This window comes from Malaclemys terrapin, chromosome 2 (assembly GCF_027887155.1).
Source record: "Malaclemys terrapin pileata isolate rMalTer1 chromosome 2, rMalTer1.hap1, whole genome shotgun sequence".
Classification (NCBI taxonomy): Eukaryota; Metazoa; Chordata; order Testudines; family Emydidae; genus Malaclemys; species Malaclemys terrapin.
In genome coordinates, this window is record NC_071506.1 from 223,035,217 (window position 1) to 223,059,656 (window position 24,440).

The 24,440-nt window shown below is 42.5% G+C and overlaps 2 protein-coding genes across 3 annotated transcripts in view; one reads left to right on the top strand and one right to left on the bottom strand.

Moving 5' to 3' along the window:
* SCRN1 (secernin 1) overlaps positions 1 to 16,343 on the top strand; it is a 55,969-nt gene extending 39,626 nt beyond the window's left edge. For both annotated transcript variants that reach the window (XM_054020053.1, XM_054020054.1), the window contains 4 exons: positions 915 to 1,080; positions 7,540 to 7,720; positions 12,972 to 13,131; positions 13,458 to 16,343. In XM_054020053.1, the coding sequence (XP_053876028.1) occupies positions 915 to 1,080; positions 7,540 to 7,720; positions 12,972 to 13,130 (506 nt within the window). In that variant the 3' untranslated portion in view covers position 13,131; positions 13,458 to 16,343. The remainder of the gene's footprint in view (positions 1 to 914; positions 1,081 to 7,539; positions 7,721 to 12,971; positions 13,132 to 13,457) is intronic.
* Positions 16,344 to 21,334: 4,991 nt separating this feature from the next.
* Positions 21,335 to 24,440, bottom strand: part of WIPF3 (WAS/WASL interacting protein family member 3) — a 54,056-nt gene continuing 50,950 nt past the window's right edge. The window contains exon 8 of the mRNA XM_054020052.1: positions 21,335 to 24,239. Coding sequence (XP_053876027.1) covers positions 24,199 to 24,239 — 41 coding nt within the window. The 3' untranslated portion in view covers positions 21,335 to 24,198. The remainder of the gene's footprint in view (positions 24,240 to 24,440) is intronic.

Consider the following 24,440-nt stretch of genomic DNA (forward strand, 5'->3'; position numbering starts at 1 on the left):
AGCATTTCAATAATCAAAATCTGCTATCAGCAGAAATGGGTTTATGTTCTGGTCCAGAATTTACTAATCACTTAAGATAGCTGGAGCTGGCCAGAACCCTTTTTGGAATTACTGCAGCATCTGCTGCTGTGCATGAGTAATGTGCAATCTTTGTTCAAGGCACATGCATGAGAAGTGTTGCCATTCTCTTTAAAAGCTCTATATTAAGGATGATTTGGGCATATTTGAAATGGTAACGAAATCTAGTTATTGTGCGACAGGCGACTGGATGAAAAACTTTTCACTGCAGTGCACAATGCTAGTAAGGGTGGTGTGGTCCAATGCCCACGACTCAAAATAATTCTCAATCTGTAGAAGAGGGTCAGGAGAGGGTCAGGAGGGGAAAGAAATAGAAACTAATTAGAGCACCTAAAAAAGTTGAGCTTGAAACAGAAAGCTGGTCTTAACCATAACTGTAGCAGAGCTGTCACTCTCTGCTATAATACAGTCTAGTTAAACATAGATAACTGCATCAAAAGCCACTGGAAACATTTGATGATCCATGTTATAGATTATCTTTACCACGCCTAGAGCTGTGAAGCTTGTCTCTACACTTTTAATTACTTCCAATCCATTAGACATGATGGGCCAAATTCACACTTGGGTCTGTGAATGGAGACATTTACAGTGGCAAAAAGTCCATCAGTTAGAGGGTTGAGGCAGTGCAAGGCAGCTGTAATCTGTTCTAGTATGTTTCAGGGTTTAAGTTTTGTAAATACAAGCTGTTAATAGTGGTGGGGGTATGTTGCCACCTATATGCTGTGGCACTGTTTGCGCTAGGCCTGATGCAATGCCCATTGAAGTAAAAGTACTTGCCTTTGAATTTGGTGGGATGTGGATCAGGCCCATTGGGCACCTTTTTCCCCTTCTTGCAGGAAATATCACTGTGCAAACAATGATGGATGTCTTGCGTGACAAAGGTAGTGGTGTCTGCGTGGACTCCGAAACTTTCCTCACTACAGCTAGCATAGTGTCTGTTTTGCCTCAGAACCCTAGTTTTCCCTGTATTCACTACTTCACTGGCACTCCAGACCCTTCAAGGTAAGTCAGGGTGCCTGCTGCCCTTCTGAGACTTAGTGGTGCAGGCTTTAATAAGGAGATTCTGGCTGTGTGTATGTACATTGAAAGCTATTAAATCTGATTTTAGTGACAGATTTAGGGCCCCCTTGTGACTGGCTTTGCATGGGTGAACAAAGAGGGAGAGGGTGCATATAATTTTCCTTCCCCTTCATCATGTTCCTTCACAGAGGTGTGCTGCAATTCCTGTCTATGCTCACCACACAAGGACTATGTTCTATGTCAGAAGATTCAGCACTCCTCTATGCCCTGCCCATCGTCTTCCCATACACCCTTTGGATCACACCTTTGTTTTCAGGACATGGATTTCTCTCTGAATGCAGTTTAAGTAGAAATCCCAGTAAATACCTACGGTACTAGGACAAAAAAAACGATAACACATTTTGTTAATCTTGGTGTAAAGATCAGTAGCTCGCTAACATTCCATACATTAGGTCTTACACTTAAATCCTACTATGGTATTTTAACTTGTTCAGAGTTCTGGCTTTGGTAATTGAAAAATAGTTCACCATGGAGGCAAGTTCTTTTAAATGAAACATTCTTTTCTTCTGTTCCATTTCACTTAAGGAGGATATCAGCAGAAAGTAGTAAAATTAATGTAAATTCAATTTAATTTCTTAAATTTTAATCTTAAGAAGGAGAATAATTCTTCTCACAGTGTGTCATATTATAATGGCTGAGCATATACTGTAAGAGGCTTAGTGATACTCCATTGTTCTGGCCTTTTTATTTCTAGTGTTGCCAAAATAAGTTTGAACAAATTTGTCCAAACCTCATTCTTAAACTACAGAAATGAACACAATAAAAAAAAATGTTTAGTTATCTTAATTCAACTTTAGGGAATAATGTGGCAGTTCTAAGAAGTTGCAATCTCTGCTTTGTCACCCAAAACCAACACGGGAAAAAGTTCTAGTTTTTCAGTTTTTATACAAAGTGTTACAAAAGTAATATTATTGTGAGTGAGTAATATTGTGCATGTAGCATTTAAAGCATTTCTGATTTGCAGTTTTGATGTATTGGGATTTAATGTAAAAAAAACCAAGCACTTGAACATATTCTTGTTGCTAACTAGTTTTCTGACAATCTGTGCTGCATCTAGATTGTATCATGTTTAATATAAAGTTGTGGTGAAACTGGTCTTGGAATTTTCATGGTTCTTGTACTTAATTATGTCAAAAGACTTATCTTTAAAAAAAACAAACAAACACAAAGACCTGATACAAAATTCATTACGTCTTCCATTGACAATGGGCTTTAGATCAGGGTGTAAATCCCTCAATAAAAGGACAAGTACGGTACTGATGCCTATACTTCAAAATAGACTCTTGAAAACCAAAATGACTTTTTGCTACGAGTCACTTTCCTAATTCTCCCCATTTCCTTTTGTTAATCTATGAACCCACAATGGTTAGTTCCAGTAACTTTTAGGACAGAGTTAAAGGGCAGTTTCAACCTTGACTCAGATTTTGTTTCATAGGTTCAAATCTGATTCTTTAAAACAGGTAAGGTGATCCCTTTGTCCCTTCCTCACCCAAGCTTTTGTGGTAGTATAAAAAACACTTCCTGTCAGAGTAGATGAGTCTGACACAGTCATGACTGGTTACTAACATTTTGCTTTACGTTAGAACACAACATCAGAAACACATTCAACAGACAGAGCCTTTACGTGCATCTTAGAAGCCTTGTTGGAACACCTAAGTGCTATGTGATTTAAATGTAGTTTATTGCAATTTAAAATGGAAGCTATCAGAGTTGAAAAGCCAGTGATCATTTACGCTTAAAAAACAAAACAAAAAAACCCCAAATCACATTTACATGAAACATGCTAGATCATTTTGACATCACAGCTGTTCTGCTCCCACCCCTACTCTGTTTGTTGGGCCTAGTGGTGCAGTTTGATTCTGTATCCTGTGACTGGCAGGGAGAGTAAAAGATTTGACACACTAACCTGTACCTATTGTCCAGACCATGATTAAAAGAACACACACGTCTGAGTACTACATATACAGTGTGTAAACTTCAAAGAAGGAGAGGAACTGCTTAGGGTGGCCTAAGTGATGACTGCCCTGCATAAAATTACCATACCATGGTAAAAGAAAAGAAAAGTTATGATGAATAGCAGGAAACATTTTTACGTAAAGGTTTATTGTAACATCCTCTCGAGAAGAAATAACCTCCCCTCCCCCCGTTACTTAAATCTGGACAGGACAGAGTATTGGGGTATACTATAGGGAACAACCCATGTCCTAACAAGTCTCTTTCACCATGAACTGTGAATCCCAGCTTGGGTTGCTCAGTATTGTTTTTTAAACTAAACCACATGCAGCTTAAGAAAATATTTGCCACTTACTGTATATTGGAGAAATGATGATTTGGGGGAGAGGATGCCAATCTGACTGTCCCCTTGGACAACCAAAGGTCACTACAGTCAGATGACTATTAGTTGTCTTAGAAATCATAGAAATGTAGGCCAGGAAGGGACTTTGAGAGGTCATCTTGTCTCCCTCCCGCCATGCTGAGACAGGATTAAGTAAACCAAGACCATCCCTGAGAGGTGTTTGTCTAACAACTTCTTAAAAACCTTCAGTGATGGGGATTTCACAACCAGTGTTTAACTATCTTTCTAATTAGAAAGTTTTACCTAATATCTAACCTAATTCACTCTTGCTGTAAATTAAACAAATTACTTCTTGTCCTACCCTCATGGACACGGAGAACCATTGATCACCATCCTCTTTGTAACAACCATTTACCTATTTGAAGACTCCCCCTTCAGCCTCCCCTCTGCATAAATATGCCCAGTTCTTTCAACGTTTCCTCATCGGTGATGTTTTCTAAATCTTGTATCACTTTTGTTGCTCTCCTTTGGACTCTTTCTCCCATTTGTCCACATCTTAGTGTGGTGCCCAGAACTGTACACACTACTCCAGCTGAGGCCTCACCAATGCTGAATAAAGCAGGACAATTACTTCCTGTGCCTTACATGGTAATATATCCTAGAATGGCATTTGCCTTTTTCCACAACACTGACTCATTCAGTTTGTGATCCGCCATAACTCCCAGATTCTCTTCTGCAGTACTACGGCCTACCCAGTTATTCCCTGTTATGTAGTTGTGCATTTGATTTTTCCTTCCTAAGGGCTGTATTTTATACTGGTCTTTATTGAATTTCAGCTCGTTGATTTCAGTTCTTCAATTTTCAGTCATTTTGAATTCAAATCCTTTTCTTCAAAGTGCTTGGAACCCTTCCCAACTTGATGTTGCCCACAAGGTTTATAAGTATATTCTTAACTCCATCATCCAAGTCATTAATGAAAATACAGAATATTCCCAAGCCAGGACAGACCATTCTGGGATCCCACTTGATAAGTGCTCCCAGATTGTAGCAAACCATTGATAACTACTCTGAATATTGTCTTTCAACTTGTTGTGTACCCACCTTACAGCTAATTTCATAGTTCTTATAGTCTTCTCAAAGACTATCATGTGGGGTTCTGTCAAAAACTTCACTAAAGTCCAGGTATAGGATTCTTCCTTCCCTCCCCCCATCCACTGGGCTGTTTACTCTGTCAAAGAAGGAAATTAAATTAGTTTGGCACGATTTGATCTTGACAAATCCTTGTTGGCTGTTACTTATCTTACTATCCTCTAGGTTTGAACAAATTGATAGCTTAATAATTTGTTCCAGTATCTTTCCATTTATAGAAGCTAGGCTGATTGGTCTATATCATTCCCCAGGTCCCCCTTATTCCCCTTGTTAAAGGTAGGTACTGCATTTTTCCTTCTCCAGTCCTCTGGGACCTCACCCATTCTCCATACGTTCTCAAAGACGGTTGCGTTGGCTACTTCCTTAAGTACTCTATGTGACTAACGTGCTTCCACAGGGGTTCCTTAGTGCTGAAGGGAGTTTCATCCTTCACCTGGGAACTCAAGTCTTCATTGGACTCTGAGCAAGGCAGTAGGTAGGCTGGCTTCTCCAAACTACTCTTTACCTTACCCAGGCCCATTGCTCTCCCATCTGTGTCACATAAAGGCTGCAGCAAGGCTTTCAACACCCGTTGGGATTCCTTTTCCTTCCAGAGCAAAGCTACAGCCTCTAGCCTGGTGGCAAACAGAGAGACTTGCAGAGGTCCTTCCCTCTCCCCATCACAAGTGCTGGGACAGTTTGTTTAGTTGCGGGTTCTTAGAGCATTGACCCAAACTGTAAACCCCTGTATATAATGGAAACCACTTACAGCCAAGGGGTGCAGCAGCACCCTATGCTCCCCATAAAGCAAATAAAGCAAGGTTTGTACACAAGACATTAAGAAAAACAGCCACACCAGAGTTCCTGCTTCTCTGTGAGTTAAAACTTTTCTAGACAAGCTATAATCAAATATAATAAAAACTCACTCACAGCTCTGTCAGTGCTTCTTTGTGAAGAGAAAAGCTGTCCTACTCTGGTCATGCCAGCCTGCTTCCTCACTCCCTGAAAACCCCTGCCAGCTGATTGTCTTCCTTATAAATAAATAAGGGCTGAGTTTCGGGGAGGCTAATGAGCCTTAGGTGCATCTGAACTCTCTGTCTGAACTTTGTCTCTGGGAGTCACAAGGCTTTTCTTCTCATCCACGCTCCCCATTGTCCTGGGCCCCAATAGGAAACCGCGACAAAATGAACGTATGCAAAATGTTAGTCTCAGTGCAGTTCATTGGGCAAGCATCCTCCTCACAAAACCCCCAACATAAGGCACTGGGCAGGTGGGGTGGTCTATCATCTTATCTAATTGGTACTCTCATTGGCCGTTTCTGCAGATGCCAATGATTCAGTGGGCTTGGAGACTGAACTGTCTCCCTTAGCAGTGGTCATTGTGGTTTAAGACTGAGCTGAATTGTTGGGACAGTATGCGCTGCTCCTGCTTCTGCTGTTCTGAGAGCATTTCCATCTCCATGGCTGTCAATCAGGAACAATAGGTGCAACTAGAATACAAATAAAGAATAACAGCCCATCTCTGTATGCTACTGTCACTTCTGCTTTACATGCCTTCTCTTAAAAATATCTGTAATAGAAGACATGTCTTGCCCCAGTCTGTTTGGGTCAGAATCTTGTGATGGCAGGGCTTCTCTAGAGTGATGGATAGAGCAGCAGTGATAGACTTCAGTTTCCTGCTCTATCATTAGTTTTCAAACTTCTTTTCAAAAGTCTCTCACCTTTTGGCATGCTCCTTCACACTGGCTGTAGGGCATTGCCTTAAAAAACAATTTATTAAAAGTATTTTCTCTTGTGTTCCTAACCAAGAGGTTAGATCTAGATTTTAGGTATGAAATTCCCTTAGGTTAGGGACAGGTTTCAAATGTATTTTGAGCTCCCATTTAATTCCAGATTCAAGTGCTTTGTTTGATGAAAAGTATTACAGTATTTTCTGTGTAACCATTTCCTTATCCTTTCCTTGACTTCCCAGTTCAGACACTGGTGGTCAATGCCAAATCTTCAGAGATACTTAGTAGGTTGTGTAATAACTGGCCAAAAATCTTCCTCTAGCCCTCATAAGTGGATGGCTTTAAATATATCCACCTTCAGTTTGTTTCAGCAAAGAAATTCTGAACTGAGTGCAGGACTTAAGATGTATATTGTGTGAAGAGCTTTATTGATGTATAAGGGTACGTCTTCACTTACCGGAGGGTCCGGCGGCAGGCAATCGATGTTCTGGGATCGATCCCGGAAGTGCTCGCCGTCAACGCCGGTACTCCAGCTCGGCGAGAGGAGTACGCAGCATCGACGGGGGAGCCTCCGTGCCGCGTCTGGACCCGCGGTAAGTTCGGACTAAGGTACTTTGAATCCAGCTACGTTATTAACGTAGCTGAATTTGCGTACCTTAGTCCGAAGTGGGGACTTAGTGGGGACCAGGCCTTAATTGCTGCTGTGTAAATGTAGGAGAACTGGGAAGTTTTAGGTTGGGAGACTGGTTCTGAGCCAGTTAATTTCTTTGAAAACTCTAAGCACAGCTCCCACAGACTACTTAAAGTGTGGGATGAGAGAACATGAAGGAAAAAAGAAAGCAAGAGAGTAGTATGGGGATAAACATTGGGATTTAAAGATGATCAAAACATTTACCCTCTTCTCCCTCCCCCCCCCCACCACAAAAAAAAAATCAGAGGAAGGCAGCTCAATGCTGTAATTCACAGAAATGGGGAAACTGAGATGGAGCGGGGAAAGAGAGGTTAATATGCAAAACTTTGCAGGACCCAGTGTTTTTGAAAGTAAATGGATTTTTCTTGTGGCCTGTTTTCCTATATTAGAAGAGGTTATTTTTGTGCCATATGTGACCCCATCCCGCCACAGTAATATAGATATGCACATGCAATACTGTTCAATGAGTCTCTGTTGGCAAAGTAGCCTGGGTCATATACAGAACATCCCTGTGAATAAGGTTCTTATCTCTTTCAGGTCCATATTTAAACCTTTCATCTTCGTTGATGATGTCAAACTAGTACCAAAAGTTCAATCGCCTTTTCTTGGTGATGACGATCCTGTAAAAAAGAAACCTCGGTTCCAGGAGAGGCCTGACCGGAGACACGAACTGTACAAGGCACATGAGCGGACCCGATCTGTCACTGAGAATGATCAGGTAAAGCCTCTAGGACTTGGAGCCTTTAGAGACAGGTTTTTTTTCTTAAGACTAATACACCTGGGATCTAAACTGCTGACTGTGTGAAGAAAAGTTTTGAATGTTTGCATGACTTATGCTTCATTCTTTCTAGAAAAATTTCTATAAAATCTTTTTCCACAGAAACCTTTAAATCTAATTAAAAGAAAATAAGTGGGTTCCCCCCTTAAAAATCTGAATAGAGGCTTAGAAGTTAAAATGGAGGAGTGAACACTTTAGCCATGGTTGGTTGCATTCTTTTCATATTAATTTTTGTAAACATGGAATTAAAAAAAAAATTCCCACTAGATGTTGGCAGAGTTCATTATTCAGACTCTTAGCTTATAGAATTTTAAGACTATAAAAGTTGTCTGCTTCTGTCTAGGGCTCAATCGTGGTGGGTTTTTTTTTCTTTAAGTGCTGCATTATTGAACACTATCAAAGTTTAGAGAATGTTTACAAAAACCTGACAGGTCACCCAAGTTGCCCCTTAAAAAAGAATCAAAGGGAAACTTACAAGAGCCTGCAAAACTCATATAAAATCCCTCAAACTTTCAAAGGCTGTCATTGTACATATGTGACATGCGGGGCACAATCGAGACCGGTGGGGGGCTGTGTCACCTCTGCCTTGCAACCTTGTGTACCTTACAATGCCTTGCAGATGTAGCTCCCACCTGGGCTGCTCACAAACAGACTTCCAGCATACAAGCCACATCCTGTCTGTCTGTGTGTAACTGCAGCCTGCCAACTATACCCTGGCTCTCACCAGCCTGGGTTATACTCCAGGGTGACCACAACACATTCCCAGTCCTAGATCTTTCCTCCAGAAATGTATGTCCTGTACGGCCCAGCCCTGTTCTGGACAGTATAATTATATTAGGTCCGTTGTTCCTATAGGGGAATAACATGCCAGTTTATTACCTTAAAGACACTTCAACTTAATCACACTGGATTAGATAAAACAATAAAACACGTTTATTAACTACAAAGAGATTTTAAGTGAGTATAAATAATGAGGCATACAAGTCAGAAATGGTTACAAGAAAAATAAAGACAAAACACTTACTAGTATCTACTTAAGAAACTAACTCTGTTGCAAAGCAAACTTTCTCGCCACATGCTTCCAGCAGATTACTTACCAAACTCTCAGGTCAGGACCCTTCCCCCAGAGTCCAATGGTTGTTTCTTTTTGTCTTTTCAGGTGCGGAGAATGAGGTGGGCAGAGAGGGGCGGGGGAGTCTCTTGGGGTGTTTGTCCCTCCTTTTTATAGTTTCAGACCCCTTCTTGAAAAACGTTTCTAGCTGAGACCCAGAGACAGAGTCTATGTGAAAGGATATTCCCTGCTGGGTTATTTTCACATCTTTGAACTTCCTTTGTGTTCCCTCCTTGCTTGATGACTCTGTTTACTGCTTAAATGCACATTAAGGCAAGCACACATTCCTTCATTAAATCAAGTCTGTCCTATTGCCTGGGCGGAGTTGTGGGGTTTGAAACATGTGTTAATAACATCATACAGGAGAATCTTATCGCTTCATGTACAATGTTGGCACGCATTTTATCGGGACAATACTGACCAGCAAATTGAGTTTCCAAATGACACCTTACAAGGCATACCTTGTACAAAGATTATTACAGTAGCATGTCAGCTGTGAATACAGGGGTATATTTGGTCACAAGATACAGAGTTATTTTGAACAGTGTTAACGGTTTTTGGGATGTGTTTATAAAACTTGTGTCACATTATAATAGGATCGTGGCAGGAATATCACGGGTTGAAATGTATCCCTGAGTACTGAGATGCTGGAGTATGGAATGATTCATAATGTATAATTTTTTGTTAAAGGGACATTCAAGATATGACATCTTATGCAATTCCTGTTTCAGCAATCGTGTGTGTCACACATTTGTTAGTGTGAATTTTACAAACTCACATTTATGGCTAGTCTTGCACATCTCATCTCATCTCTTGCAATGGAGTGGAAACAAGATATTTTCTTTTTTGTACCTCAGAGCAGGAATTTTGTTTTCCCTCTAAAAAGAAGTTTTTTAGAAATTACCAGGTTAAGACAGTACTGTCTATATCCACTCTAGTAGGGAATGTATCTAGAATTGGTTGGTGTGTTTGAGGCTCATGAAGTCTGTCAGCAGAAAGCACTGTGTATCCCACACCAGATGGTGCTGGAACATGAGTGGTAAACATCACATGTATAACTACATCTTACCCTGGGTGGTGTGGGACGCCTTTGGGCTACAGGTTGATCATTGGTCCCCTCAGCATTTGTGTAGCCTGAGATGTCCACTCTTGTAAAGGCCATGAAAAAAGATTTCCCTTGAGGAGAAAGTGACCTTAAACCAAGCAAGTCACAAAAGGACCACTCTACAGATGGTTAAAATTGTTGGAACGAAATGCCTTTCTCACCACAGCCACAAAAAAGAGGACAGAATAAAAAAGTAGGTAGCTATCATCAGCACAGCTCCAATTATTAAAATCCACACTGGCTAGCAGTATAGAGCACGTCAGCATTTCCTCCCCATTGTCCAAGGCTTCCTCCTTGGTCTTCACCCTTACACCCAAAATCATTGTAGCATACTCAGTCCTGTGTGGGGATGGATCTGATGATCTCTCTTGCGAGTCCGCCAGCTGCCTCCTCTCCCTCTTGCTGTGCTGCACAAGGAAATGAAGAGTAGGAGCTGGCAGAGAATGAGAACAAATGTTGTACTGGGGGTAGTAGTAAAGGCACTGTCCTCAGCAGAAAGCAAGAGAAGCCTGGGTCTCCTGCTGACAGCCCCATTCAGACTCCTAGTGGTGGAATTTGAGAAGGAGAATTTAACTGCAAACCCTCCAGTTAGATAAAAGGGGATCCAATTGCTCGAGGGCACTTACAGAAGGGTTCTGCAGCTGCAGATAACAATAATCAGCACCAGTGTTCTAAGGATTCAAACATTGGTCTGTTGAATTAAATCCAGGGATGGCCAACCTGTGGCTCTAGAGCCGCATGCGGCTCTTCAGAAGTTAATATGCAGCTCCTTGTATAGGCACCGACTCCAGGGCTGGAGTTACAGGCGCCAACTTTCCGGTGTGCCGGGGGGTGCTCACTGCTCAACTCCTGGCTCTGCCACAGGCCCTGCCCCCACTCCACCGCTTCCCACCCCCTCCCCTGAGTCTGCCGTGCCCTTGCTCCTCCCCCACACTCCCGAGCCTCCTGCCTGCCACGAAACAGCTGATCAGGAGGTGTGGGGAGGGCTGCCGGTGGGTGGGAGGCGCTGGGAGTGGGGGAGGGGGAAAGCTGATGGGGGGCTGCTGACGTATGACTGTCGCTCTTTGACAATGTATATTGGTAAATTCTGGCTCCTTCTCAGTCTCAGGTTGGCCATGCCTGAATTAAATCAATAATCTGCCATTTTGGCAAACTATGTACAGGAGGTTGATGACTCCTCCCTCCCATTTCATCATCAGCACAACCAGGTAAATACAATGGCTCCACCAAACGCCATACATCATGAAAAACCATCCTACTTATTATATCTTCTCCTAGTGCATCTCATTCGTTAAAGGAATGAAACAAGATCTAGTTCATTTTTTTTCTGCAAGATTCATTAGACACGTGCCTTCTGATTCTTGAGCTAATAAAGGAAAAGACTGTTCATAGTGTGTTCTTCAGAGGAAAGGACTATCGAAAACCCTCTTTTAACACAGTGCCATCCTAAAACTAACCCCATCCCACCCTAGTTCTGTACCTTTAAATGATGGTATTTTCTCTCTGAAAAGTTATGTTTTTCTTTACACAAAGGCCTAAGCCCAAAAAGCAAACAGACCAGCCTATTCCTGTTTAAAACTTTCTGGCCTCAACCTGTTAGTTTTTTGCTGTCAACTGGAGAGTCACATAGATTCACAATCAGAAAAGCCTAGCAGACCTATGGTGGTGATGGAAGTAACTGCTACATAAGATGACTTGAAGGCTTCTTCAGTAAATATAGATGGTAAAGTTTAACTTACCATGTTTAAAATTTAAAAAAATGGCGGTAGTGGATTTGGAAAATTAATTTGAGGCCAACCTTCAAATCATGGAGAATAAATAGGAAAGTCTGGCTGAGTCAGCACACTCTGTATGAAAAGTATTCAATGTTCTCATGTGAAATTTTAGAACACCCTTAAGAGCAAATATAAAATTAACCAGGGCCCATGATGCTGAAACTTTGGATTCTTGATACTCTGAAGCTTAGCATAAGTGACTCTGTCCTTTTGGGGAAGACCTATAGAGCACAAATAAGAGAACCTGTAAAAGCCACAGCAACCCTTACTGCTAAAAATGTTCCTCCTTAGAGTGAGAATCTTGTTTGCAGCTTCCAGAATCAGTGAAATAGTCCACAAAGACAGAAATGGCATTTTCTTTTCAAGGAGTCGGTTCCAAAACACACAGAGCAGTCCTGCTACTTGCTGCAACCATTCACAGAGACTGAAGTAGAAAGTGCGCTTTTATGCTAAAAACTAGCTGAAGCAATATATTTTCTGGAGAGGACTTTCTACATAGAAACTGTTGAAAAGCAGCAGCCTAGTAAACCTTGCAGTGTCTGATAGAGACGCAGGCCCTATTCCGGGTTGGAATCTCTCTTCTCTGTAACTTAGACGTAACATTTCATCTGTCTTTCACTTTGATGCTGTTTGACTGTACAGAGGTTAAAAGGTAAAAGGGCAAACTCATTAATTTTAATCCTGTGACTAAAGCTAGAGTAAAGAGGGTGATGTTCTGAGGGATACTGTTCTACATTCTGTTCTCTGTACCAGTGCCTGTTTTTGGAAAATCCTTCCAGGAACCCCTCAGTGACTTGCAGTGTTTTTGTTGTTAATGAATTTTCAGACTTGAGGTGAATCAAATAAACTCTTTTTTTTCTCATAGTTATACAAGTTTTATCCCCCACTCTCAAGCTGTGCACAATCTTTAAAGTTCTTATTTCCTTTGAATTTACTACTCACTATTTTACTAGAGTTGTTTCTTGATTACTAGTCTCTATTGTTTGTTCTGCATGTTAAATGATAGACCATTGTTTTCATTTTTGCTTAGGGTTCTACCACACTAACACAGAAGAAAAAAAATCAGTATGGGCTGTGTGTGTGTGAAGGAATGGGACGTTTTCAAATAGTGTGACGGTGCCCCCACAGCAGAGAGGAGTAGTAAAAAGTCACCTGAATTTGTTTAATGGGTACTTTAACTTGGCTGTTTCTTGCCTTTAGGATAAAGGTCAGAAGCTGATGAGGATTATGTTAGACCTTGAAAGACAAGGCTTAGAAGCTATGGAGGACATCCTCACCAGTACAGAGGTTCTGGATCCTGCTGAAGTAGTAGACCTTTTCTATGACTGTGTCGATACAGAAATTAAGTTCTTCAAGTGAAGTAAGCAAATGTTTTAATACTTTGATTTAGAAACTGCTAAGCTGTCAGAAAAGCAGCTCATCTGCATATGTATAAATAAGATGTATAAATGCAAGACTTAGTCTGATTCTGATTGTGCTGGTATAACTTCAGTGGTGTTACTCCTGGTTTACACCACTTTAAATGATTGTAGAATCAGGCCTCCATTATCTTTATGTCCCTTTTGATACCTCTCTGAATGGATTGTCTCAAAAATCTTTTTCTTTTATATAATGTTATAGCCTCTCTTAGTTTTCCATTTGATTGTTGCTGTATGTGGATTTTAAACCACTGTTATCTCATTTCAGCCACAGTGGACACCATTAGCCTTTTCACAAGAAGACTCTATAGTTCTTCGAGCCTTGAAAGATAGTCTCCAGTCCACACAGCTGAATTTGCAGGAGGAAAACAAACAAACAAAAAGGCTTCTGTCTTTCTAGAAAAATGTTCCTCAGTAGCTATATCGAGTTAACAAAATTGCTTTCCTTTGTCCAATCATGTGGTGGTCCTGTTCTGTGTGTAGTGAAAGGAGAGAGTCACTGATTGGCCCGTGTGTGCATGCCAGCTAATGTAGTGCAGAATGTTTCATTGTTTGGGCAACAAAAAATTAAAACAAGGAATAACTTCATTCCAGTGTCATTTCCATATAATCTCTTACAGCAAACAAATGTTTTTGTTTTATTTCCCCCTGTATAGCTCAGGCTAGGTAGCAAAGCTCAAATGCTTAGAATTTCACCAGCTACATGTATGCTTACCACTTCACATTGGAAGCTACAGAGGTTTTAAAAACAAAAACCGCAGCACCTGACAGTCTGAATTAGAGATAAAGGCCTGGTTCTGAGCTTGCTTGTGTAACTCTGTTGGCTGCAATGGAGCCACTCTGACTTATGCCAGAACACATGAGCAGAATTATGCCCTTGGGACTCAGTGCTGCCCTCACCTATTCATACCTTGGAAAAACGACGATTGCACTTGTGATGCCTGGTAGGTTTTTTTTTTTTCCTTTCCCTAAAATTCATAGTACTGTGTATTGCAGGCAGAATCAAACTGAGTGCCTAGTATATTATATAATCAAATGACTTCAAGGCAGCATTGATAGACACATCAATGCAGTGACAACTCAGTCAGAACCCTTTTTTTTGTTAAGAACAGAGGCTGGGCATTGAAGATAAAATTAGGGACAGTAGTCTGGCTGTGGGACCATATTGCCGTATGAAAGACAATTCTGTGAGATCTCCAAATGGTATATGCTGTTTACAGCCGGAGGAAATCTTCAATTATTTAGTACAGGAAAAAGGAAGTGATTGTGACTGAGTTGTTGCCTACTCCTTGCAAGGCACAAATTCACAGTGAAGCTATGATCTGAATGTTACTCCTTTACAATCTGCAGAGAGGAGGATACAAATGGTTTATTTGCAGTTTTTCATCAGCACACCATTTTACCCTCTAGATTCATATTTGGATTTATGTGACTTCAGTGATTATCTACTTTTTGTGTGCTCTTGCCCTAACTCCTTTACTTTAAGAAGAGCATTGATCAAGGGAACCTTCTTAACTCATGACACAAGGGACAATATTAGAGCTGGGTGGGGACAAAGTGTTAATTCCCACCCATTGAAATATTGCAACAGCATCAACAAAAAAGTTTTTCTTTTGGAGGGAGGTTGATGATTGAGAAGAGAAGCCCCCACTGAGGAACTGAAGTTTCTCAGAAGGGGAGCATCAATTTACCACTCTTTTGACACAGTGTGTTTGGGGCTGCACCCAACCCCTACAAAATACTTAGCCCTCAGCTGCTTGGAATCAGAGTCAAACATCTTACAAACACAGTTTAAGGAAGTTTTTACTAATGCTTCATCTGCCACTTCCAGCTATAAATCCATTCAGCAGACACTTAAGTCTATATTTATGCTGTGGCTACACAAACCATATACAGCCATAAAATTATCCATTTCAGTTTACTTGCTTTCTATTAAAGTCCTGTAGTGGCTTTATCAGCTCTCCTCAAACAACAGTATCAATCCAACCTCCCCCCCCCCCCCAAAAAAAAAAAACAAAAACAAAAACAAAAAAACTAAGGAATCCTTGTGGCACCTTTAGAGAATTAACAAATTTATTTGGGCATAAGCTTTCATGGGCTAGACTAGAACATGAAGTGAAAAAATACAGGAGCAGGTATAAATACCTAAATAAATCCAGGTTATTGTAGAATAATTTCAAAAAGATCTGCCAGTGAAATACATCTGGGCTCAAACTGATTTTCTGGTTGTTATTCCCCTTTAATTCTCTTTGTATCCCCTTTTGGGTTTTTTAATGCATCTTTGTTTTTTAATTTATCTCCCTTCTTTCATAAGTACTATAATTCCAACTTGCTTGAAATGGAAACAGGACAGAGGTGATCCACACCTTTCTAGGAGTCCTACACTCCATGCCCTTGACTTTGCAGGTAACGCTGAACATGTCTCTTAGACAGTGTAGCTGCCACTCCAAGTATAAGACAGTGGCCACTATACAAAGTATCCAGGTAACCTCAGTAACTGTTCAGAGGTGAGCCACTGTGTACTGTGATATTTTACAGTGCATGAGATGCACTATAAAATATGATTTATATCACTGTTTCTGCAATTCTCTTAATATGCTCCCAGCAGGGCCAGGGAGCCATGGGAGATATATAAACCTTAGCCTAATTAAGGCGTGGTTCCCTGTAGACGAGGGAAGGTTACCTCAAGTTAATTGGAACACCTGTAGTCAATTAAGGCCCTGTCAGGAACCTAATAAAACCTCCCTGCTTCAGGTAGAGAGGGTTGTGTGAGGCAGAAGAGGGGACTGGAGTTGGGTTGCTGAGACTTGAAAGACTAGAGAACTGGTGGAAGAGAGATGCCCTCCCACAGCGTTAAGGACCAAGGGTAAGAAACCTGCAGGGATTGTGAGGGGCTGGGGCTTAGAGTGAGGAGTAAATCCAGACCGCTTCTCTTCTCTACCACCTTCCCGGGCCACTAGTGGGGCCCTTTCTGCCACAAGGGGTGGGGTCCTAATCTCTCTCTATTCTCTCCCCTCCCCGCCCCCAAACTGTGAAAAGCATGGGATCCACCATACCAATATCAGCCATTTTGCCACAGCTGCTGTACATTGGATCATCAGCAATTTAAAACAGCCAAAGCAATATTGTGCATCTTCCCCCCAAAAAAACACAACTACATCCATAATGTAAGGTGCCAAGGAGGCCAGTGTTCAGCAGCATATATAATACAAACCCATGTGCTGCCAAAGCGAGGTAAATGTAATGCAAACATAGCCAAGCAATGGCAGATTGGAGTTGAAAGTTTGCTTGTCAGATTCTGAAATAAAAAAAAGATGAAAATAACTTCCTTTGGCACACACTGTCCCAAAAATGTTACACTGTGAATGACTGTGTCAACCATTTCATATAGTCCATAGAGATTCTAAAACTACACCCAAACCATGGAATTCCAGCAACTGGATAGACAGGCTTGTGCATTAGGGAAATACAGGCAGGCAGTGATTTTTGTGCCTTTTGCACCAATGTATTGGATTCTCTTACACGTAAATGACTAATTCATTGTGTGTAATCATGTTCTATGTTGCCTAGGCAGTGTTGTGGTAAATGAAATATCAGAGTGTATATACTGATTCCCTGAAGAAGAGCTGGTCCACTTATGTGAAACAAATAAGTAAAATGTCTCAAAGACCCTTGTGGTCAACTTTTTTTTTTTTTTTTTTTAAGTTGATCCTCCATCTTGCTTCTGTAAGTGCACTCTGTGTACTGAAGCCATGGTTAAAAAGGGAAAAATCAAATTCCCCCAAACTGAATATTGTACGCGGCTCCTCTCTAGTTGTAAGACAGGAGTTCTGCTTAGAAGGGCGATGTCTTCTCCTCTAAAAGCACACAACTGAGATGAAAATGCTAGTGTTCTCATTCTTGCACATTAAGGCTCTGATCCTGCAACTTACGTGCAGAATGCTGTACCTCCCGAATCCTCTTGACTTCAGTGGGGCTTGATGTGGTTCAGGGATGCTCATGCATGAAGTCACTTGCAGGATTGGAGCCTCCAAGGCATTAGCCCACAGGCTGTGGCATAGAATCACAGAGCCTGGGGCAACAGACCTTGGGCTTGTGCTCCAGTGCTAAAGACACCTGTGTAGATATTGCAGCATAAGCTGGAGCTTAGGCTCTGAACTCCCCCTCCCTCCCCCCGACTTCAGAGCCTGATAGGGTGACCAGACAGCAAATGTGAAAAATGGGGGTGGGGGGTAATAGGAGCCTATATAAGAGAGACTCAAAAATCAGGACTGTCCCTATAAAATCGGGACATCTGGTCACCCTAGAGCCTGAGCCTGAACATCTACATAGCTATTTCTAGTGTAGTGCAAGCCTGAGTCTGTCAACCCAGGCTCAGACTCCTGGCTGCAGGCTGCCATTGGTTGTGTAGATGTACCCTGATTGTCCACAACTCAAATAAGCTCTTGCACGAAACCTGCCCTGAATGATGCTGACAAGCATTATGTGAAACACAGTATGTTGTAAATTAAAATACCTGTGCTGACTTGCTAAATTCTAAAATATGTTTAATGCTTGCAGGATAAAGACACTAAACTTCAAAGCCAGTGGAGTGGGTGGCACAGAGGCATTGTTTCACATTCACTCTGAATTCTGGCTTGGCTATGTTGAGCAAAAGGGGGCAGGGAATAAAGATGTCCACTTTAAATAGAGTGCACTGTTTTGTATTGTTCTCTGCAGCTAGTGCCCACCATCTCATGCAGCTATTTTCACACAGCCCTGTTGCCTGTCCGGGTGTGTGTCAAGATGTATGCCGTCAGACTGAATCAAGACACTGCAAAGCTTGTTTGGCTAAATTTCTTGTGGGAACTAATATGTATAGGTTTGCAATCATACTGTGGGAATTATGTATCTGTGGGGAACTGCTGTTTGGAAAAAATAATAAATAAATTCATTTCAGCACCATGAACCAGGTACTTAGTATTTTATACAAAAAATTTCACCCTGCAAAGTCCCTTTGAGCCAGGTGTTCTCTGGCCATTGCCTATAGTGCATTGTAAAAAAAACAAGGGCTGAGGTTGAGACCCTCTCTTGTGTATACAATCACTGCATGCACTTCTCCATAATACTGGAGAAAGCAATACCCTCTTCAGTTACTGATTTAGAGTGTTAGTTGAGTGTTGAGTCAGTGCCTTACTGACTGGGCAGAAGCATCAAGGATTCAGTCATGGATGCTGAACCACCAAAGTGTAGGAGTAGTGAAAATAATTTGGTTTTGTTGGGGGGAACCCCTAGGTGTTTGTATCATCTTCCATGTTTTTAAATTTCTATGGGCACATTCATGTGCTGGTGTACATACAACAATGTAATGGAGGCCAAAGTTGCCTGCTACCTCAGCCTCTGATAGTCAACAGCCACTTTCTTTACACATCTGACTGCAGGGGAAAGTCAGCCAGCACCATGAATTGTATAAAAATGTAGTAGGATGAAATTTTGGGTACAGAGGAATTTTAAATAGTTAAAGCTAGATTCACAAAAGGATTTAAGCACTTAAACCCCAGATTTAGGGATCCTGCCATTCACAAAATGCCTGCTCAGGTGCCACAGCACCAACTAAGCTCAACAGCTCAGACCCCTAGAGGCAGGCTTAGACAAACCGACTCGGGGGAGCAAGGAGGACTCCCTTGTAACTTTTAGCCCACTAGTTAGGGTACTCAGCTGGGATCTGGGAGACCTCTGGTGAACTAACCCCTGGACTATGGGATAGTCTGGTGTGGTGCTGCAGATAACTTAAAAAAAAAAAAAAAAAAAAAAAAAAAGCATGGGGCCAATGAGTGTGTGTGCACGCAAACACGAGACTCACTGTACTGTGGTTGCTAGAGAAATCACACAGGAGACCTAGAAGCCAGTGACTTTTTAAAATGTTTTATCTACAGCGGAACAGCTTAAAGAGGAGAGACAGAGGTGCCCCTCCCTGAATATCCCACTGGAAAGGTGGCAGATGCCTGTTCAATGCCTTCTCCCTCTCAGGGGGAAGGTGTTGTCAACCAGGGTTTTCCAATATCCTACATTAGTATCCTAACCACAGTTAAAGGCAGGTTCCCTCGTCCTCCCACACTTCTAGCTGAAGTGGCATGGGCATCTAACTCCAAAAAAAGGGGGTGGCAGCTGAGATTCCCAAGCACAGCAAGGCACTCCCCCTGCAGCCCAGACTTAGATGCCTACTGCAGAGGGGTGGGGATTGGCTTCTATTGGCTAGCTTCTGTGAGGCACCACCTAATGCCCAGGTTATCAAAACAATTTTTGGTGGCCTCAGAGTGCACTGGTGGTTGCACTGACACTTTTTCCTAAAAAACATAATTAACTTTAAGAAAAACAATTTAAATAGGCATAGATACACACCCAAATATTGTAATTTTTATATATATATATTCTGAAGACTCAAAAATAATACTGTGAAAAGTGATATTTGTGAATATCACTTTTCACAGCACACTTAGGCATTGGCTACACTTGCAAGTTACAGTGCTGTAACTCACTCCCCGGCCACACTGGCAGGGCACTTACAGCGCTGCACCCACCACATCTCCAAGAGGAATAACAGCTGCAGCGGAGTGGCTACGACTCACGGGTGTGAGTGTAAACGCTTGCAGCGCTGTACTAATCACCTTGTCAAGTGGCCAATGCTCTCCATTGTTGTGACTGGCTGCAGGAATGCGGAAGTGCTGGTTTCAAAGCTCGTACCACAGAGAAAAGCAAACAGTTTGCAGTTTGCTTTGAATGAGTGAATGAATGAGCAGGGGGCCGGGAGTTTGGAACTTGCAAAATAGAGAGCTGACTTGCTCCAAAAAGCACTCTCTTCCACCCCACCCCGTTTTGAAAAGCACGTTGCAGCCACATGAATGCTGGGATAGCTGCCCATAATGCACCGCTCCCAACACAGCTGTAAATGTTACAAGTGTGGCCACACCACTGCGCTGTCAGCTGTCAGTGTGGACAGGCTGCAGTGCTTTTCCCTACTCAGCTGCACAAAGACAGGTTTACCTCACAGCGCTGTACAGCTGCAAGTGTAGCCAAGGCCTTAGTAGCTACCTGGGAGGCTGTGAAAAGTGATACTTGAATGTTTAATATCACTTATTACTTTTCACAGCCTCCCAGAGAGCTAGTAAGTCTGCTGTGAAAAATGATACTTGCTGAGAAAAGTAATATTAACCAATCCATGCAAGCCCCTGGACCCAACCCTGAATGGGGGAGATTGAAGTGGGAGGCAGCAGGGTCCAGGGATGATGGGAGTGGTTGAGCCCTGCTGCTGCATGGCTGGAACCAGGGGTTGGTGTCTGCTGCATGTGACCAGAACCGGGGACAGGAACTGCATGGGCAGAGCCAGAGATTAGAGCCCGCTGCTACACAGCCAGAGCTGTGGGTCAGCGTCCAGGGCCTCTGCCTACTGCCGCACGGCCAGAACCCGGAGCTGGAACCTGGGGCCAGCATCTGCCACTGCATGGCGGGAGCCCAAGACAGGAGGCGGGGGTCACTACCTGCCACAACAAGGGGCTGAAGGCTGAAGCCCTGCGGCTGAAGGCCAGGGCTGTGTGGCTGGAGCTGCATGGCCAGGCTCCTAAAGTCCCGCCACTGGAGCCTGCCACCCAAAACCCCTTCTCCCAAGGTGGGTCAAGAACTCACCTTGCTCCTGCAGTGTTGTGCCCCACCTTTCTCAAGAGGCGGAGCAGGGCAGCGCATCCAGGAGCAACAGGGAGGGTGGGGAAGGAGCCAATGCTTTGTCATCTCCCCTTCCCCATCCTGCCTAGGAGGTTGTAGCTGAACAAAAAGCCCCTGGCCTCGGTGGCCGCATTTGAGAAACACTGACCTGGGGTTCTGTTTTTTATGAATCCTGTTCGCTGAAGTGCCTCTCTTTCCACATTTGTTATATAGGGAACCGAGGCACCTAATCTAGGCCCTTAAAGCTGAGGCATGGTTTGGAGAAGTACCACCACTCACTCACCCTGGTGGAATACTACTAAGCCATCTCCATTTAATGCACATAAGCTGAAGTACAAAGGAGGAACTAATTTACCAGGAGACATTTTAATATTTTTTTTAAAGTCCTTATAAAATATTTGTTACGCGGTATTACAGGTTCCAGTACAGATGAAAATAGGCAAGAAGTCATACTCCACATTTGCTTTTAATGCACAATGACACTAATACTGTAGCAGAATACTATTCCTGAATAGCCTTGGATTAGACTTTCTGTAAGAAAAGATGCAATGCCCATGTTGACGCCTGCCTAAATTTGACTTTATTACATTTTATATGCTCAAGCACAGTTAACTATTGTAATTACAATACTGGTGACAGCATTTATATTTTCAATATGTGTCTCTCTCTCTCTCTCACACACACTCTCTCTCTCTCTCTCTTTATTAAGGGATCAGTACAGGCAAGTAAAAAGCCAGGAGGGGGTTACTGTTCAGAAGCCCTATGGTGCTGCTGCAATCTACAGCTGGAAAAGCTGATCTTCCAGGAGATAATTCAGTGGCTCCAGAACCTCACTCTGTACCTCCTCTGTCCAATCAGACTCAGGGCCAGATTCACGGCTGTGGTCCGCGGCTCCAGCAATGCAAAGTAGCTGTCAAACGGCCAAAGTTCACTGAAGAAGCTGGTCCCAAGCCCTTCACCGGGGTAGTATATTAAGCATATGTAGGTAACTGCAGCCCACTTATCCATGCATGAATGATTCCACACACAGTTACCTGCTTTTTGTTGACCAGTCAGGCACCAGGTGAACAACTTCCCCGCCCCCAACTGTCCACAGCAGAGTTGCTGGGATCTTATTTACATGATGTCCTTAAAGTCCAGCTAGTTGCAAGGGCATGACCACTTCTGCCTTCCTTAGTATTTACGTGGTGATGACAAGGCTACTAGCTAACTTTGCAGAGAAAGGCACTATCCAGAGATAGACAGCAAAAGGGCAGAAGTATAGCCCTAAACTGGATTTAACATACCTGCTATATTTGCAAATTGGGATGCTGCAGATTTTATGCAAATAAGGCTTTAATTTCATATGCATATTTGAATAGTCATAACTGCATCAGTTTTCCCCAGCCCCCACCATCAAATCTAGCCATTCTCCTAAAATCTACCCTCTGGTTCCACATTTGAGTTTCCTCCCTTGGCGATCACTACCACCTCTGCTAACCTAGGGAGGGGCCCAGGTTCTCTGTGCTGAGAAGTGGAAACCAGAATCCTGATCCTTTTCTAGCCAACCGGGAAGAGTTTCCTCCCTCCCTCCTCCTCCTCCGATCTGCAGCCTGCTGCTCCCCCTCCTGGCAGCTGCTTGCAGAATCAGTTCTGTTCAGCTAAGCAGCCACTGCCCCCCTGGAAAGAGGAGGGTTAATGAGGAGGTGCCTGCCAGAGTGCAGAACCTCTGGAATGATTTCAGGCACCCCCGTGCTCCTGAAAAACAAGAGATTAAGGCCACTCTGTGGAAAATCAGGACCAGGGTCCTGAAAGTGAGAGTCTCCAAGGGAAACAACACATGAATTAAAAGACTGATTGAAGCACCCTTAACCTGGCCATTTTAATTGGATAACTTTAAGCCAATCAGAGACAAACCAACCTATGGATGCATCTGCCAGGAAAAGTCTGATTTCCAGTGAGGTAATGAAGGTAACCTGCATTAGCTCACCACCCTGTCAGCCACCACGGCAACTGAAAGAAGGGGGAGGAGAGTTTTTGGTGCCTGTGGCAAACTGAGGTATCTTGCGAATCAATCTGCAGTTCCAGACTGCAGCCCTTCATGGCTCGCATTTAGTATTTGGGTGAAAAGAGCTGCATGGAGCATGTAAATGAAGGAGGACTTCTGGCAATTGTTTCCAGAGCCATTCAGAAGAGATTGGTGAGAATGAGCAATACCAGTTGTCTTCTTTCTAGTATTTAGCTATTAAAAGCTTCTTTAGCTAACTGGAGTGGGGCATGTTGGGGGTAATGTGGGGGCAGAGGAGAGAGGGAATGACAATGTCTAGAAAGCCGGTCAAACAAGTGGCAGGTGGGCTCCTGGCTAGCAATAAGCAATATTTAAAGAGAAAATCTATACTGTACAAAAGGCTCACATTTTAGAGACATGATGGTCCAGCTGTGCCCTTAAACAAACACTTATTGGCAAATGCATTCATCCCAGTTTTGCTTTCTGACCTCAGAAGAAGCAGTTTGGAAAAGCTTTGCCCTATCTGCCAATGCATGGCAATGCTGTTAGGCAGTCCAGCCCAGGTAGTCATGTTCTAGCTCATTCCCTTCTGACGGGTACACCCACTAGCAAACCTGAGATAGAGTAGCGTACTGTGTGCAGTGGTGTCCACAGCCCCTTTCTCCTGCCTAGGTATATGTTTGACCAATAAATCCCTGTAATTATGGACCCCTCTGTGGTGGTAATGAAGGAGAGGCCATTTTGCAACGGTGTGGGGGGTAGGTAGGAAACAGGCAGCAGAGTAACTTACAATGAGATTATAGAGTCATGCCAATAACCATACAATATATAGTATCTTATTTTCAGATAGCTAATTGAAAACTCCTGTAAATATAATTAGAGCTCTCGGGGGGGGGGTACTAAAAATATTTAAAAGGTGACAAAGAAAAATATCTGAGTGTATTTAATGCATGGAATACTGTTTGAGATGATATCTCTTGATGATGATTTGAATGAGAATTACATAGTGAACACTACTAAAGAATTTAAATCTCATGGTGCTTGGTTTTAAAAATTCCTGAAGTAAAGTATCCAACAATAATTTAAAAGCCTGTGCCAGCACTCTCCTCTATTGCCAAACGATGACTAGACTAGTTCAGAGAATGCATAATTAAAGTATTTCTTTTCCAGTTTTAAAAATATCAAATCAGGTCCGACATTGCATCATTTGATTGTTAAAATATAATCTCTACTCATTTAACAAAACCTCCTGTTTCATATATTATCTTGTTATCTTCACTCGTCCTGTGTAGTACTGCACCAGAGGTCTGTTAGAGGGATCTTCTCATCTCACATGTGTTCTTAGTGGAGGATTTTTAGGGGTATCTGTAAGATACATAGGATACCATCTATTATAGGATGTCTATTGTTTCTGTATATGCTTACAGTACTTCAAAGAATGGCCCTGCATAGAAACTTCTCCTTCATTAGACGTTTTTAAGGTCAGGCTTGACAAAGCCCTGGCTGGGATGATTTAGTTGGGGATTGGTCCTGATTTGAGCAGGGGGTTGGACTAGATGACCTCCT